The sequence below is a fragment of the Melozone crissalis genome, unplaced genomic scaffold (genome assembly GCF_028551555.1).
Source record: "Melozone crissalis strain CALT ecotype California unplaced genomic scaffold, PUWL_Pcris_2 ptg000005l_1, whole genome shotgun sequence".
Lineage (NCBI taxonomy): Eukaryota > Metazoa > Chordata > Aves > Passeriformes > Passerellidae > Melozone > Melozone crissalis.
In genome coordinates, this window is record NW_026535783.1 from 65,036,539 (window position 1) to 65,053,627 (window position 17,089).

The 17,089-nt window shown below is 37.3% G+C and overlaps 1 protein-coding gene across 1 annotated transcript in view; it reads right to left on the reverse strand.

The window, feature by feature from the left end:
- The window catches only part of MAN2A1 (mannosidase alpha class 2A member 1), a 105,417-nt gene that overhangs the window by 75,253 nt on the left and 13,075 nt on the right, over positions 1-17,089 (reverse strand). Inside the window, exons 3-4 of the mRNA XM_054286414.1 lie at positions 10,341-10,485; positions 578-749 (exon numbers count right to left, since the gene is read on the reverse strand). Of these exons, the coding sequence (XP_054142389.1) occupies positions 578-749; positions 10,341-10,485 (317 nt within the window). The remainder of the gene's footprint in view (positions 1-577; positions 750-10,340; positions 10,486-17,089) is intronic.

The window sequence follows — 17,089 nt, forward strand, 5'->3', positions numbered from 1 at the left end:
TATCTCAATGCCTAGGCACACATTTTACTTCTATATTCCATTTTGACTTGTGAATCAAAAATGGCTAAGAAGAGCAAGGGTGTAGAGTACATACTACTTTACCATGGAAGCAGATGCATGTTTATAAAAACCCTTTGTACTAAAACACAAAAGAAACTCACAATTTTTTATGCAAATAAAAATCACATAAAATCTTCATGTGTGTTATAAAAGGAAAAAATACCATATATAAATAGCTAGTATGAAAGATGTATTAATTTTATTGAAATTCCTTAGTGTGATTTCAAATCAAGATTATATTTGCTACTCCCTTACAATTTGAATGACATGTTCATAGTTGTATATGGGAACTTTTAGTCAAATTTTTAGACAACTCAGAATTTGTCTCCACTTCCCTGAGCAGATTCCTATTTTGCAAATGGGAGAAAACCAAACCAAGCCCAAAAAGTCAGAACTGAAGCAGTTAGTTGGTTTTTCCAGTAATTCCGCATCACAAGTTAAATCTCAAGTTTACAGTGTAGTCAAATACACAAAATCTCAAAATAAGATACAGAGAAGAAAAGTTCAGTACTCAAACCTTTTAACAGCATCTCTTTTTTGGCTATCTATTCCGTCCCACCATTTTGAAAAGTAGGAAACCTCAGACCATATAAATTTCCTTCGGCTGTCTTCTTGAAGTTTTATAACCATGTTATTTAAAATATGCTGTGTCTGATCTCTGAAGTAATCATCAAAAGTCTTCAGCCAACCTAGGAAAAAGAAAATATAAATGCAGCCTGTTAAGAGAACTAGCTTTTTAGTCTCATTAGAGAACAGTCCCTGAGAGAACTGGCTCCTTCTCACTCCCCAGAAAAAGCTAAGTAAAGACTATTCCTAAAAAGCTTTATGTGTCATGGACAGCTTGAAGTGATAAATTTTCAAGGAGCTTCTTTTTAAAAAAGATTACATGTTTTATTTTCTAAATGTATAAACATATGGAAATAATTAGACTTTTCACTTTCTAGTTCTTCTATACTTTTTATGGTAGAAAATTTCATCAAGAGAATACATGAACTCAAACAATTGTGCTTCAGTGAGATGCAAAGGAAAAAGTAATTTTAACCACATTTTCAGACTTTACGGTCTCAAATTAAAATTTTTATCCTTTTCCTAATACCTTGCATTAGAGAATACATATAAACCCTTTGTACTTAAACACAAAAGAAACTCATAAATTTTTATTCAAATAAAAATCACATAAAATCTTTCTTCTATATAGCTTCTATAAATCTTTAAACTATAGCTGAAAAAGTTAAGTCTGTTACTTACTACTTACTCTAGAGTGTCACATTCCTACTCCTACCAGCTTTTATCACATATGCCCATTTTAAGATTTTGTGAAAGCTGCTACACTAAATAAAGACAGCATTCCAAATAATTACACTTATTTGTAATTCCATTCTGATTTACCAATTCAGTTCTGCAGAGCCATTGCCTTTCTAATAGTGCCAGTCTGCTTATAGGATACAGGATTAGACTGCTATGCAATGACATTATATTGTTTCAAAGAAGTTACATGAGCGCAGAAACTTTTATTACTAAAAAATAATTCTCAAATTTAGTTTAAAAAAACTTCACAATTAAATAAAGTCTGCTATTGACTCAGAAAGAATATATTGTACTTTCTTTTAGGGATACAAAAACCCCAACATTCTTCTTAGGTAGATGCAGAAATACTGTTTTTAATTTGCAGAAGAAGAAATAAAACTGTAATACTGCAGAGGAAAAGTTCTGGGTCATTCTTTTTTCTTTTACAGATGTTTAGCATCTAGAGGACTCATCACTTTGGATACAAGTTTCTGTACACATCAACAAGTGGGGTCTAATCTGTCTAAAAGGGGTAAAATGCATTATGTCAAGGTAGTTAATATGAGGGCTTAAAGCATAAAATCAAAACATACTTTCTGTAGAGGAATTGAAACAGCTTAATAAAAAAAAAATTATTACTGTAAATTACTGCTATGCAATAGTTTAAAGGCTAAAAAAAACCATGATGAATAATCTGAATTTGTAATCAGATTTCTTTCTGACCTCTTCCCACTGCGGTCTGGGTTGGTTTTTTTAATAGATGCTTCCACTCAAAGAATTGAGATCACATAGCAAATTATTCTTTCTCAATTCTCATTTACTTTTCAACAAATCAAGGGAATGTTTTACTGATAATTACATTACAAATATCCACATGTATTAGACTACCAGTTTACAGCTTTATGCCAGAAATTTCTTCTGCAAGAGACAGTATCATCCTAGCACACAACTAAAGGAGGATAAATTAATCCTCTGATTTTCCTGTACAGAAAAATATCATAATGATAACCTATTTAAAAATATTTTATATTGCATCAGTAAAAGCAAATTTACATTAAATTACTCTTTTGAAACATTCTTAAAAACATTAATACACCAGCCTAACTGAAACACTGATTAAAATGTCAAAGTAGCTGACAGAAGAATACAGCATGATGTAGGCAGAACAGTTTTATAATAAAATGATTGTTTTGTTTGAACACACTCACTTTATTAAGCTAAGGAAGATTGTAACATGGTAAACACACTGAACTGAATACACTCCAGAGAGTCCTAAGAAATTTTTACAGGTATTCATAGATTTAGCTGAAAGCCAACAGAAAGCCCTCTGAAATGTAAGTACCATACATCTAGTTATTTATTGATTGAACAGAACATTCTGCACTGAAAAAGGCCTATAATGATCATCTAGTCCAACAGCCTGACCACTTCTGGGTTGACCAAGAAAAAAAAATTGTTAAGAGAATTATCCAACTGCTTCTGAAACAACATCCCCAGGAGGCTGCAGAGAGCAGTGAGGTCACTCCTCAGCCTCCTTTTCTCCAAAATGGACAAACCCCAACTCCTCAGCTGCCCCTCACTGGACAGCCCTTCCAGCCCTTCCACCAGCCCCACTGCCCTCCTCTGGGTGCAGCCCAGCGCCTTCACACCCTTCCTCAAGTGTCCTGCTCTAAACCCCACGACTTACAGAGACTTGTCAAGTTTGCATGGAGACATACAATAAAAATTAAAATATATTTTAAAAAATGAACTAAACAAAATAATGGATAAAACAATGTACAGCTGCTAGCTAGAGCATTATTTCACACCTCAGTCCCTAATGCAACATAAGACTCTTCAACTCAAGTTCATTTTGTGCTTATCCACAAACTAAGAATTTGTTCCTAGACTGAAAGAAAAGGTTTACCAGTGCATTTCAAACAGGAAACTTTCAATACAAAGACAGTTTACACATGGAAAAATTGCAATAGTTTAAGGCTGCGATTACCAAGACTAAGTATTCTATTAACAGCAAAATAACACTTGGTGGTTTAAATGTACATAAAGCCCTTTGTCAACATAAAAGTCACAAGATCACAGAATCACTGAGGTTGTGAAAGATATCTGAAATTATCAGATATCTTTTACAATAACTCTGACTAACCACCACCTTATAAATCATATCATGACACCAAGTGCCACATGCAGTTTTTCCTTTAAAATCTCCAGGGATGGTGACTCCACCATTCCAATGTTTAACAACCCTCTAAACAAGAGAAAAAATACTACTGTCTTTCACATTATTATGCTAGGCTTGACTTAATACATGTTGAGGACTTTGCTAGATACTTTCATTTTCTGCCAGCCTGTGTGGTAACAACAGAGGGTACACACTGCTGAGCTGCTTGCCTTTTGATCCTCTCTCTCACACTTGTCCTCAAAAGAGTGGAAACTTGCTGTCTCTCCCCACCTCCATGAGATTTATCATCATTATGCAGCTGTTTGTTTAATCGATTTTTCCCCCACTGTAATGTAAATTTACTTGGCTTGACAGCCGACTCCAAGAATCATCTCTGAATATCAACACAACTCATTGCTCTGCAAAAAATCCTGAAATATTTTATTAACTGATTTGCCACCACTCCTGTCTACATTTTAAAGTTCAAATTCTTTCTTGAAGCTCTATCAGCTCCTTGCACTACAGAAAGGCAGTCTTGTGTCTTAGCATGGTTGACAGAGATGTAGAGATAAAGGGAACTTTGCAGGACACAATCAGAACAGAAGCTGAAAAATTAAGTGTTATTCAAAAAGGAACTTTATTAAACAAAAGCACTTAACAATTTGATCATGACAAGGACTCCAATGCAAGACTCCTGGGGCGGTTTTTTACATTTGCATTCTTGTCTTCTGGTTTAAAATAATTATTGAAATAAAACCAAATAGGCTTTTCAATTGCTTACTTCCACAAGTCACCCTCCACTACTTAAGAGGAAATGTGCCTTTTAAAAAATTTCTTGTTTCTGATGAAATCTGTTTTAATAAGAGGCAGATCATCTCATGAATTTCTGAAATATTATGCCAGTATATCCTAGACTAATGCATTTTTGATAGAAGTTTGCATCTGTGATTCACTTTTCAGGAGATCATAATTAATTTCACTGAGTCTAAAATTCACCCATCGGTGACACTTCCTGCAACACAAGAAACTTGAGTAATTTACTCATTTTATGTCAGTATTAAATAAAACCAATAAATTTCAGCTAGCACTATACAGTTTTCCAGAAAATAAAATCATTCTCTTTGCAAATATATTAGTGGAACATCACTTCTTGGTCTTCAAAATGTACACCCAAGTTAGTAAAAAATATCTGCAATTTTTTTTTCTTCTTTTTTTTACATTTATGCTTGAGTCTCAACTAACTAGCTCCTGTGAGAAGACTTAAGTGGCTGTTTTGATAACTGCTGAAGAAAAAAAAGGTGTCAAAAACTGTGAGGATATTCTTGCTCTTAATTACATCCAAGCCTCACAAAATACAAACAAAACCCGCAAACAAACTAAAGGACATGTAGCCATGACTTCTTACCTCTAAAAGAAGAGCTCTAAAGAACTTAGAATGATGTGCATGTGTGTTTAATTGATCATACTCAGGCAATAACAATAAGACAAACAAGAAATAAATCCAAAAGCTAAGTTTCAGCTTATATTTTAGTAAGTAGGATTACACATAAAAGTAACTTGGATTAGCTCCTTTGTAGATTCAGCACTTTTAAAAGTCCCTTTTTTTAAAGTAGGGAATACATACATAATTTTTTTTTTAATTTAGAAGTACTGCATCATTCTATGATGTAAAATACAGAACTGACATACAAGTTAATATTTTATGGATGTTTCTGACATAACACTTCAGTGCTAATTTCACCAAAAAGTATCTTTTCAGCAAAGATGAATGACTCACACCCAAGACTGTGAAATAAAACTTGAAAAACCTGATGGTAAGGCAATCTCAAATTAAAATTAAAGCTGTATAAGATTGTTTCAGGGGGCTTTCTTTCTCTGATTTGACTATGTGAAACAGAAAAATGAAAAAACATTCTTGTGTTAGAGCATTCATTCTGAATCAAAAGGAATTAGACAGATGAGCTTCTTGTTCTGCAAAATATATACCAAAATAAAATAATTAAGGTAGATGAAAATACACTGAAATTAAAAAAGTAAGACAGTGCATTTACTTTTCCAATGCATACCTTAACTTGTAAAAGATCTCTGCTCAAGGTAAAACAAGAATGATTTGATTTATCAGGCTCAATTTCTTAAGCATAACTAAAAACTCAAATGATTGCACATTTCACAAAAAGTAAAATCTGCCATGATCTGTGAGGTACTACCAAAATTATAATTATAAACTTCTTACATTTAAGTCCTATGCAAGGTCTGGTTTTGCTTTTGTACATATCAAACCTGCTGCCATCATAGCTAAGATAGAAAGAAAATTTCTACTGATGAGAAGTCAAAAGTGTCCTTTCTGTAACAGTTCTCTTGATCTCCAAAGGAACTGCACCTCTTCTGCAAACACAAAAATACAAGCCAGGAATAAAGTTCTAATTTCCCTCATTCAGCATGTCAAGAAAAACTTGTGAGCTGCCCATTTCTTGTATTTTGGTGGGTCAGAAAAGAGCTTAAGCAATCTTTTTTCTGGTGAAGAAGTCACCAGAAAAACATATCCAGACCTGGTCGACAGAAAATGTACATGAAACTCCATGTTAATACACATGGTATATTAACAGCATCAAATTTTATGGTTAAGTTTCCTTATATCTTAACACTGACTTAGGTCTATATAGATTTCCTCCTGAGAAATGGAGAGTGTCTTAAATAATAAAAGGTGATTAACATGAGTGGCTGTAAGGCAAAATTACCAATGTCATAGATAATTGATGAAGCGTTAAAAAGCAGTGTTTAGTTCTGACCTTTGTGCCCATACACTTGCACGTGGGAGAAAAATCTACTTCAGTCACTTTCAATTCCACTTAAGTGCTGCCTGTACTAGGTCTATAACCACCACACTCAGCAGTGAGATACTGGTACACACATATTTTAGAAAGCTCACACCTCAATTTTCAAAATAATTTAATGAGTAGCCATTACCAAAAGATCAATAGATGCTAGAGGTGACTTTCCCTCCCTCCAGTCATACCCAAACTCGTCCTTCAGGTCCATCTGTGCTGGCTGACAATCTTGCCAGCCCTGATCTGAGCTCTCCCCTTTGCATTTCAGCTGCCTCCTCCACTTCAGGCAGCCACAAAACACCACAGCTGAAGCAGGTGAGAGCCAACACAAGGGCTCTGCCAGCACAGTAGGTGATGTGCTCACTCCTTAATCTGCTCCTCACAGAACTGCCACCTATCTGTGACAGCTATAACCTCACACAACAACCAAACTTCTCTCCATGATTGAAGACTAAGACGTGCCACTGAGGTGCCCAAATCTTTATCAACTGCCAGCAACTAAAGCAATTGTGCCACTACTGATCAAAAGTCTGAAGGAGACCCGCTCTCAGCCCATTTCCCAAAAGGGAAACACTTTAGCTACTGTAGAGAGAAGCACAAAGATCCCAAGTTTGCAGGTCATGGTTAAATTCACATAGAGGCATTTAACCCAGATTTAGCATCACAAAGTGTTTCAGAGCACAAGCACATTCATCCTCCAAAAAAGAAGGTGGAACTTAAACCCACCATCTTCCCTACTGATTGTTTCACAGATTCACACCATTACTTGGATTGCAAAGGACCATGCAATTTCTAGCCCCACATGATGGGCAGGGGGGATGCCATGCCCTAGACAGAGTTGTTTCAAGGCCTTTTCTTTGCCTTTGAGCTACACATTCTCACTAGCATAAATGGTTATGTGAAAAGTTAAAGAGGAGGTAGCTTCAGATGAGAAAACATAAAATCCAATGAGAATTTGAAGCTTCTACAGCTAATACACCTTTACTGACCCCATTTCTTGGTAAATATCTTTCACATACATTTAAATCACTAGAACCTGAAGAAAAAGTACCTCATGACTTGAACAGACACAGGTGAAGTTATCAGCAAATCTCTTCAAAGCTTACCTCAGGATATTTCCCTGCAGTTCCTAAACCTCATGTGCCTGAGAAGTTACCTCAGCCTACACTATGCACAGGGTGTTTGCTCAGTTCAGGTGAAGACATTCCAGGAGGGCAGATGTGACACCAGGCCACTGGCCTCTAGTGGACTGCCAACAGTCCTGTACCAGTTAGGATGTGACCCCAACAGCTTCAGCAGAAAAAAGGGAGACAGAAATTCCACATCCCATTCTAGTAGACCCAAGAAAATGAGAAGTTCTGTATATTGCTTTAGGATTGCCTTGATTCATTATGTGCCAGAGCTGCCTCTTTCAAGGGAAGTCTTTAGAAGAACTACAACCAGAGAGGAAATAGACAGACATGGGTTTAAAGATAGTTCAATAAATAGGCAAATCTAGGTCTATACTATGATTATTTGCTCTGAATATTTTTACCATATATATACTGCATTAATTTACCTGTCATAACTGGACAGTAATATAGTAATTACACATTCCAGCACTCGTTTTCTTGGAAAATGCTATATACGTGCAGATAAAAGCCATTTATGTTTATACCTTCACTCAGATCCACAGTACTTCATACAACAAATTAAATTTTAGAGAGATATACAGTAGTAAAATTTAATATCACTTTAATTGTGACTTTCTATGACAACAACCAGTGCTCCCAGCTGGTTAGGAGATAATGTTTGTTCTTCCCGCAGCCTCTTAGGTGATCCAGAAAACTTTACACCAGCTAACCCACTAGTGACTCCCCCACCCATCAAACCCAAATGATACTTCCTATCTGCCTACGCCATCCTCCAATCCATTCCAAACAAATTAGGAGGCATACTAGCACTAGCTGCTTCAATTCTCGTCCTATTCCTCACTCCATTGCTACACACATCAAAACTGACATCAATAACCTTCTGCCCTCTATCACAAATCCTATTCTGAACACTAGTTGCCAACGTCCTCATCCTAACCTGAGTAGGCAGCCAGTCAGTAGAACACCCATTCATCATCATTGGCCAACTAGCCTCATTTCCCTACTTCAAAATCATCCTAGTTTTATTCCCCCTTGCAGCCTCCCTAGAGAATAAACTACTCAAACTCTAATTAACTCTTAATAGTTTATAAAACCATTGGGCTTGTAAGCCAAAGATTGAAGACTAAACCCCTTCTTAGAGTTACCCTACCATCCTGTCTCAGGAAGAAAGGATTCAAACCCTCATCTCCAGCTCCCAAAGCTGGCCTTTTTATCTAAACTACTTCCTGACCCTTCCACTAAAGAGCCTGAGTCGCCCCCTGAGACAACCCTCACACAAGCTCCAACACCACAAACAGAGTCAACAATAATCCTCACCCCCCAACCAAAAGCAACCCCACTCCCTCTGAATACAACAAAGCCACCCCACTGAAATCCGACCAGACTGACAACAAACCCCCACTATTCACTATTCACCGTCCCCTCATCCACTAATAACCCCAACACACCCCCTGTAACAAGCCCCACCACCACAACCAACCCTATCCCAAGACCATAACCAAAACCACCCCAATTAGACCAAGCTTCCAGGTAGCGATCCACCACCAATGACACTGAATAAACAAACACTACCAACATCCCCCCTAAATAAACCATAACAAGCAACAAAGACACAAAGGAGACCCCTAAACTTACTAGTCAACCGCTGCTACAACTAGCCCCAACACCCCGTAGTAAGGGGAGGGGTTAGATGCAACTGCCAACCCCCCTAGAACAAAACACACCCTAAAAATAAAACAAATTCTATCATAAATTCCTACTCAGCCTCTCTCCGAGATTTATGGCCTGAAAAGCCATCATTACAAAATTTAACTACAGGAACGCCTAGCCATGCCTTTCCTTCCCCCTCCCCTTTCCTCCCCCAGCATGTCTTCTTCACACTTTCAGGGTATATGTAGCAATGCATCACACTATCTGCCCCACCAGACAGCCCATGAAATGTAGGATAATCCACATCATACTTCACGCCACTCCATCAAAAAACCAAACATTATCTCCTAAACAGATGATATTTGGCCAGTACACTCACCAGACACATTCTTGTTTCAGGTACCATATAGCCCAAATGCTCCTACCCACAGCCAAGCTGCAAGTGTTACCCAAAGACCTAGAAACTAATCTACTGTACACAACGCCTAACCTCTTAAACAAGGAATGTCCCAGTACACCTTTGAATTCCCCTAAACTACAGGATTCACCCACCTCCCAGGAAATATTCACAAGAGAGCACATTCTCATGGTCAGTGTACATGTACCAGGACCACAGTATAGCAATATAATTCACTTCTTGGTAAATTTTATCAAGAAGTCATTCCAAAATAAAGGAACAGTTCTCCATTTTGTCTGTTACGCTGTAAACCCACTTGGGTGGAAATTATGTAGGTATACTTAAATTTCTGTTTAAATCTAGACTTTTCATTATTCTACTATAGGTTGGGGGTGTGCACAAAAAAATTTGAACAAAGTGCCAAAACCTTCTGATTTGCCGTTGTCACATCTTCCAAAAGCACATTTCTTTAGCACAGGCTGAGGATTAAATATCTATGACAGTCCAAAAAATCAAAATAAAAACTGATGGTATTTAATGCAGCAATGTGTAAACTGAATGTGTTACCAGAATTTCCTCACTTTTCAATTTCAACACTGAAGTTCTGCTCCAGTTAATAAATTCAGTAGACATACAACTTGTATCATAACAGTTGTCATTGGAAGTCAATGGCATTTAAATCAAACATCTGTTTCATGCCTTGCTAGACTTAAATCTAACATATTAACTGGAATGTTTCAAAAATATCCAAATCTTAACAGAAATGACAATGCATTTCCTAATTCAAAAGTCTCTAGATCCCCAAATCAATTCAATTAACATATTACCTGGATCATTATGTGAGTGAGGCACAACAAAAACTTGAAGTGGTTCACTGTCCCATTCATTTTCATTGTATGTGATATCAAATCCTTGTTTCCAAACGCCACCATCTGGATTATCAAAAGGAAGAATGTCATAGACATCCAGCATCTAAAAAAGAAAAATTAAAGGAATATAAAATATGAATTCACAGAAACAGTTCTGCTATTAAAAAGTAAAGCTGTTTTCACATAAAATGGATCAGCTTGTTCATTACAGAGGGAGGGATGATGTGCCAAATGAATAGAAAACTGACAAATGAGAGCAAGTTTCAAATCACACTAGGACACCCAAGACACAGCTGCCAGGAACAGGAGCATTTGGCAGGCTCTGTTCTGAGAAAACTGACATTGATTAGATAAACAGTAGGATTAAGAGCCTTAAGTCACAAAAATTATGGCAGCTCACAATGGTATTGGGCAGGAGGGTATGAAGAGGATTATACAGAATAACACAGTACACTAGACAGGGGAATGCAGGAAATGAAGGAAATAAACGGAGAAAGAAGTAATGACAGCATGAGAGAGATAGAGGCAAACATCAAAATCACAAAAAGGAACTGAAAGAAGCTGTCAGCAAAAATGTTGATAACACAGCCAACTGCTATAACAAAACTTCTTATAAATTTCCTGTTCCCCAGTACACTAATTGCACAAGGAAGGACATATTTCACTTGTCGATGCAAATAAAAAGGTTACAGACAAATAAAGCAACTCTAGAATTACTGTAACAAGTTCCTCTGAAACTTAGGGAACACCATGTAACTTCAAAGAGAGTCTACTGATATGAGATTCAAGAAAATTTTTTTGTAAGGCTCTGGTTTGCTTTTAAGAAAACAACATACAAACATGAATTAACATCAGACAATCAATTCCTGACATTCTAGTTTAATAACTAAACTTTAATCAGTTCCAAACCTATGTTAGAATACAATTGTACACCTGACAAACTTTCTACAAAAACCTATACATCTACACAAAAAAAGGACTCCTATAGCAGTCATTGACTACTTCAACTCCACAAGAGTTAAACCTTCCCAGTGGTAAGGCGCTTTCTGTCCTGCTACAAAAACTTTAAAAAACTACTGACATCTGAAACAAATGATCCAACTAAAGAAATTAAGGCCTTGCAATAGTTGACTTTGGCCTCCACCCAGCTGATCTCTCATTTTTCCTCATCAACAGAACATGAGGAGAAATATAAAATATTATCGGTGAAGATAAAAACAGGGAGGTCACTTACCAATTTTCATTACAGGAAAAACAGACCTGACTTTGGGAACATTAAATTAATCTGTTGCCAATTAAAATAGAGTTGGATAGTGAGAGAAGTCCATGATGTTTCCTCTCTGTCATTCTCTCCCTCTGACATGTTTTGCCTGCTCCAGCATGACAGCCACAAGCCATGGCATGTCAGGAACTCTTCCAGTGTGGATCCCCCACAGGCTCCAGTTCCTCCTGAAAATATCCCTCTACTATGGAGAGATCCCACACAAGTTTCCAGTTTCCACAAGGGAAACTCTCCCTCCACTGTGGTCTTCCCAACCTACTCCAGTGACTAGAATGCCTTCTCTGATTCCTTCATCAAGGACCAGGGTGTTCATAGGATGGTTCCTCCTCTGTTTTTAGCCTTTAGACTGTCAGGCAGCATTTTACCCTTTCTTAAAACCCATTCTGCCAGAGGTACTGACACAGTTTGCTGGTGGAGGCTGTACCCTGTGGTGGGTCTGGAGCTGTGTCTGGCACAGGCAGGTCTGTCCTCTCCTCACAGATACTGGAGACCTTCACTGGCAACACTTGGACATCTGCACCCAGAGCATTCCACCCCTCACCTCTGTGAAACACTTACTTCAGAACAGTCAATAAAATACACATTCATCAAATATTCTTCACAAACTTCATTAACATTAACAAAAAATCCCCAATATTTCCCATACTAAAATCAAAGTGACATAAAAATCCTGAGAAAGGGAATTTTTTACAACACCCACACACAAGGTAAATCTCCACTCCTTGCCCTTTCACCTCACAAGAACAACAAAAGAATCCCCACAGTTATTTCACTCTGGGAATGTTCAGTCCAAGTTTTAGCCATACCACTCCCTATCTCTTAATCTTCAAGACAAAGATCCTGGTGCTTAAAGACAGAGCAGTGGGTTGACCTTGGATGGGTTGGAATCTGACAGCCAGAAAAGGTCAATCCACCACAGGCCTTTAGCTTAAGGCATAAAGGAAACTAAGTAATGTAAGAAGGGAAAATAACTCAGTAATCTTACATCTAGCAGAGCGTCAGCTGGGCCTGCAATGTGCACTAGATACCTAAAACCTGTGAGGGATTCCATGTACACCAGGCATCTCTGGCCTGTGTGAGATGATCTTGTCACATCACTGGTTCCCCAGGATTGCTTCAATCTTTGGACAATATTGATTAGTGGAAAACACAGGTGCAATACTTGAACATCTGTTCATTCTGTACCGTCAGCTTGAAGGGCCCAAATAAGGTTTATGCTGAAGTTGGCCAGCCTAATAGCATATATTGTAAATACCTATTAGGCTAATTTATATATTAGATAAATAATACATATTTTATATAATATATAATATAGATAATATTTTATTATTTCATATTTTCTAAATACAGTATTTTCTAAAACCTGAGTTTGAAGAACTATATCTTTTCTCTGCAATATAATGTTCTGAAGAAAATATAAGTGCATACTTTGTAAATTTGCCAGTTATCAATGAATGGCCTTAATACTGATAAATTTTTTGGACATTCCAACCATGAAAATATAATTTAATTTTAAAAGTAGTAATTAATTGAATTCCACACATTCTTATGAGGTTTTTCTTATGGATGTAGTCTGAATTCAACAAGCAACTTTCTGCTCTCTTCAAGATACTAATTTTTACAGTCTTAACATTCATAGCTTTTTTTCCCTGACATCTACCACTTTACAGCTATTTCAAACCAAGCTGATATGACTATGAGCTCAAGAGACAGAAACTGTGATTCAGGAAATAAGACTTGGAGTCCCTGACCCATCATCTAGAGATGTTTGCTGCCTTGCAAAGCCCTAAATCCTGGGTATTGTAGAGGAACTGTTGAAGCTTGTCCAACTCAATGGCTACTATCCCTTGTTATACTTCCATGTGGGGATCAGTGATACTGCCAGAGGCAGCACAGACTGCATCAAAACTTACTGCAGAATTCTACACGTAATCAAGGTCACAGGTGGTGTCCTCTTCTATCTACCAATGAGGGGGATAAGACTGTGAGAGGAGGACACTGCTAGTATAGATAAATAATTGGCCTCAGAGTTGGTGTTTGGGGTTCTCTGACCCTGTTTTCAGATCTGTGTCTGCTTGGGAGAGATAAGGTCTGGATGAGAAGGGCAGCAGAGGTACCTTTGCCAGGAAGACAGCTGAACTATTAAGGAGCTTCTGGCTAAGAATAAAAGGGGACTGGGGGAATCAATAGCAGTCTTGTCAGGGAGTAGCTGTCAGGAACAATGTCACATGGAAGGATTTTCAAAAAAGTATAAGAAATCAATAAACCTGGATCACCTCCAACATCTGTAGACAAGCAAGGAAGTACCTACAAGGCACAATCACACAGTAATCCCCAAAATCCTTCCTGGGAAATCAGCATGCTGGAGTGCCTCTCTGAAGGCATCTTGGCTTGTATCAGAGACAATGTGGCCAGCACAATCAGGGAAGTGATTGTCTCTTCTGGAAACAGGGCCAGCTCAAAGAATACCTAAACCAGTCAGATGTGTCTAAGTCCATGGGCCCTGGTGGGATGCACCCATGAGTGCTGGCTTTCACTGCAAGGCCACACTTAAAAGGCTTTGAAGGATCGTGGCAATGAGGAAAAGTGCCCAAAGACTGGAGGAAAGCAACGTTACTCCTGTCTTCAAGAATGGCAAGAAGGAGCACCCAGGAAACCAAAGGAAGAGAGTGCAGAGAAGATGGAGCCGGTCTCTTTCCAGTGGTGCCAAGAGACAGGAGCAGAGGTGATGGGCACACACTGAAGGTTCCTCCTGACTATCAGGAAAAGCTTTTTCCCTGTGAGGGTGACCAAGCACTGGTACAGGTTGCCCAGTCAGACTGTGCACTCACCATCCTCGGAGATACTGAAAAGTCACCTGGACATGATCCATGACACCTGACTCTTGGTAGCCCTGCTTGAGCAGGTGGTTGGACCAGATGACACCCAGAGTTCCCTAGCAACCTCAACCATTCAGATTCAGAGGTTAATTAAAAGCAGTTTAAAAAAAAAGACAAGGAAAAAAAAATCAAAAACTTCCACTAAATCAACTAAAGCCAGATCAGGCTGGAATCCCTACACTTACGAAAAGAAATCTAAAAGACAGAAGTTAAATCTTTTTTCTCTTTCGTGCAACACCATCCTCAGTAAGAATTGTGCAAAGGATTAATTACAAATTGCATCGTCACTTGAACAAGTTGCATGATTACAAGTGAAGAATAAATTCCAAGCCAGTCAGCAAATGGCAAAAGAGGTTAAAGAAAGTATTTCACAGAGATATTTTAGATTCACATCTAAGTATAAAATACTGGTATAGCAAAAAAGGACTTTTATGAACAGTAAACAGATAGAAATTCAAAAAGGATGCTGCCTGTCTTCATTGTGGCTGCTTCAGAAGACAGCCATGCTGCTACAAGCTTTTTACTAAAACATTGGGAAGGTCATTCATTGTCTTTTTTCTACATGTGCTTATTCTTTCTCTATACTCAAGGACTCAAACTGCTGAAATTATATAAACCTCATGAAAACATCAGAACATCTTAACAGTGAATACTAAACTATTTCTCAGAAGAAATAAAAGCATATATCATGCCTCTTCAAACCACCTTTTCAAAGAGTGATTCATGTCTCATTTTCAAAAGGAGTAACATTACTAAGCCTGATGTTAGATGCTTCAGTAGTTGAAATGGACAAGAGGAGGAGACACCTCACTGTGTTATTTAAAAGACCTTCCAGCTCAGCATGATGGCTATTGAGAATTCCATCTTCTCTGAACACAAATGCCAGATACTTGAACTACTAAACTGAAAAAGCATCAGGTCATATCCATATTTAATCCAGTCATCTTCATTTTTGCGAGTTTATTATCTGTCTCTATTATTTATCTTTTGGGGGAAAAAAGTACACATTAGTCCTTTACCTGACTTAAATTATAGCATTCTCAAGTCACCTTTATTTTCAGTTTCCAGTTCTGTTACAGTTTTCTAACAACTTAGAAACAGCACAAGTAGAAGTAAACAATTTCTTGATTTACAATTCCTCCACGAAAAAAACATCCTTCAGCTGTCCCATACGAGAATTCTTTGGTCTCATGTTGTTAGAAACTTGGTTTTTCTGATTTATGGAATCACATATCTTTGAGTAACAAATCTAGCAATATTTCTCAATGTATCATCACAAGGTTTTTTAATCCATATTTGAATATATTTTTACAATGGTATCTCCATTATGGGAAACTATAGTCAACTTCCATGATTTATTCAGTGAAAATACTTTTGTCTTCATTCTGTAAAGTTTTTTTTTTAATCCAAACCCTTAATCTCACCTATATTAGCTCTTACTACTTTCTAGTCTCTCATTTACCCACCTGAGAGACAAATATGGGAGAAGTAATGTAAAAATCTGTGGGTTTAAGTTAATGCTTACAAACAGCAGAAATTAACACATATTTCTTTCAAAAAGTGCTCAAAATAATTATTGAAAATGTCTCAAATAAATTAACTGAGCATGCAGAATACATCAGGGCTGGTAAAGTATTAAATAGTAAAACTGTTTTTAGTTTTACTATTTAGATCAGTGATTTAGATCAGCTTGTTAACATGGTGCTAGAGGAATTCTGCGAAAGTCAAGGTCTTTTAAAGTCAAACACAAGTCTAGATTCCATAACTGAAATGCAGTTCAGACTCACAGGGTGAGAAACTAACTGTGTACAGAAGCACTATTAAAGTGACTTAATGATGGCAGTGAATAACCTGCTGAGCAGAGGGTGCAATGCAATGACACAGAGAACATCAAAGCCTTCCTCCCTGCACAAGGAAGAAAGGAAAGTGTGAGTAGGGGAACAGGGTGTTTGCTTCTTATCTACATGTGAATATACATAAAAACAAAGAAAATTATCCAAAAGAAGTATAACTACAACAGATCCCCATTAGGTAGGTAGTTGGGTGATAGCAGGTGTATATTCTTGTATTACCCATGTGTGAAGCAAAAAACAAAAAGCAGTTTTAGAAAACATGTTTTACCTTCCCTTCATAACAGGTTATCATACCCAAGAATTTAAGATAACATATTTTATATCAAAATTCATTTACTAATACTTATTTTTAATGCACATAACAAAGTACATCACCTAATATAGTAACAGATTGTACAATGTACCTGTTAATAATCCACTAACTTGAAAGCCTGTAACCACAGCTCCAGATGTTTCACTTCCCTGCACAGAAGTCTTAATGCATATCAGACACCAAAAGAGGTGTTCACATACTGCCTTTAAAAAGCCTACTTTCTCTATAAAAGACATTAAGGTAGTGCCTATCCCTGAAGAGTTTAAAAGTATTAAGCGTGATACATCAGAGGTTACAATTGTTCTAATATGTGCATTTATTTGTCTGAAGTCCACTGTCGTTCTCCTGCAAGAGAAATACTTCAAATTCTAAAATGAGAA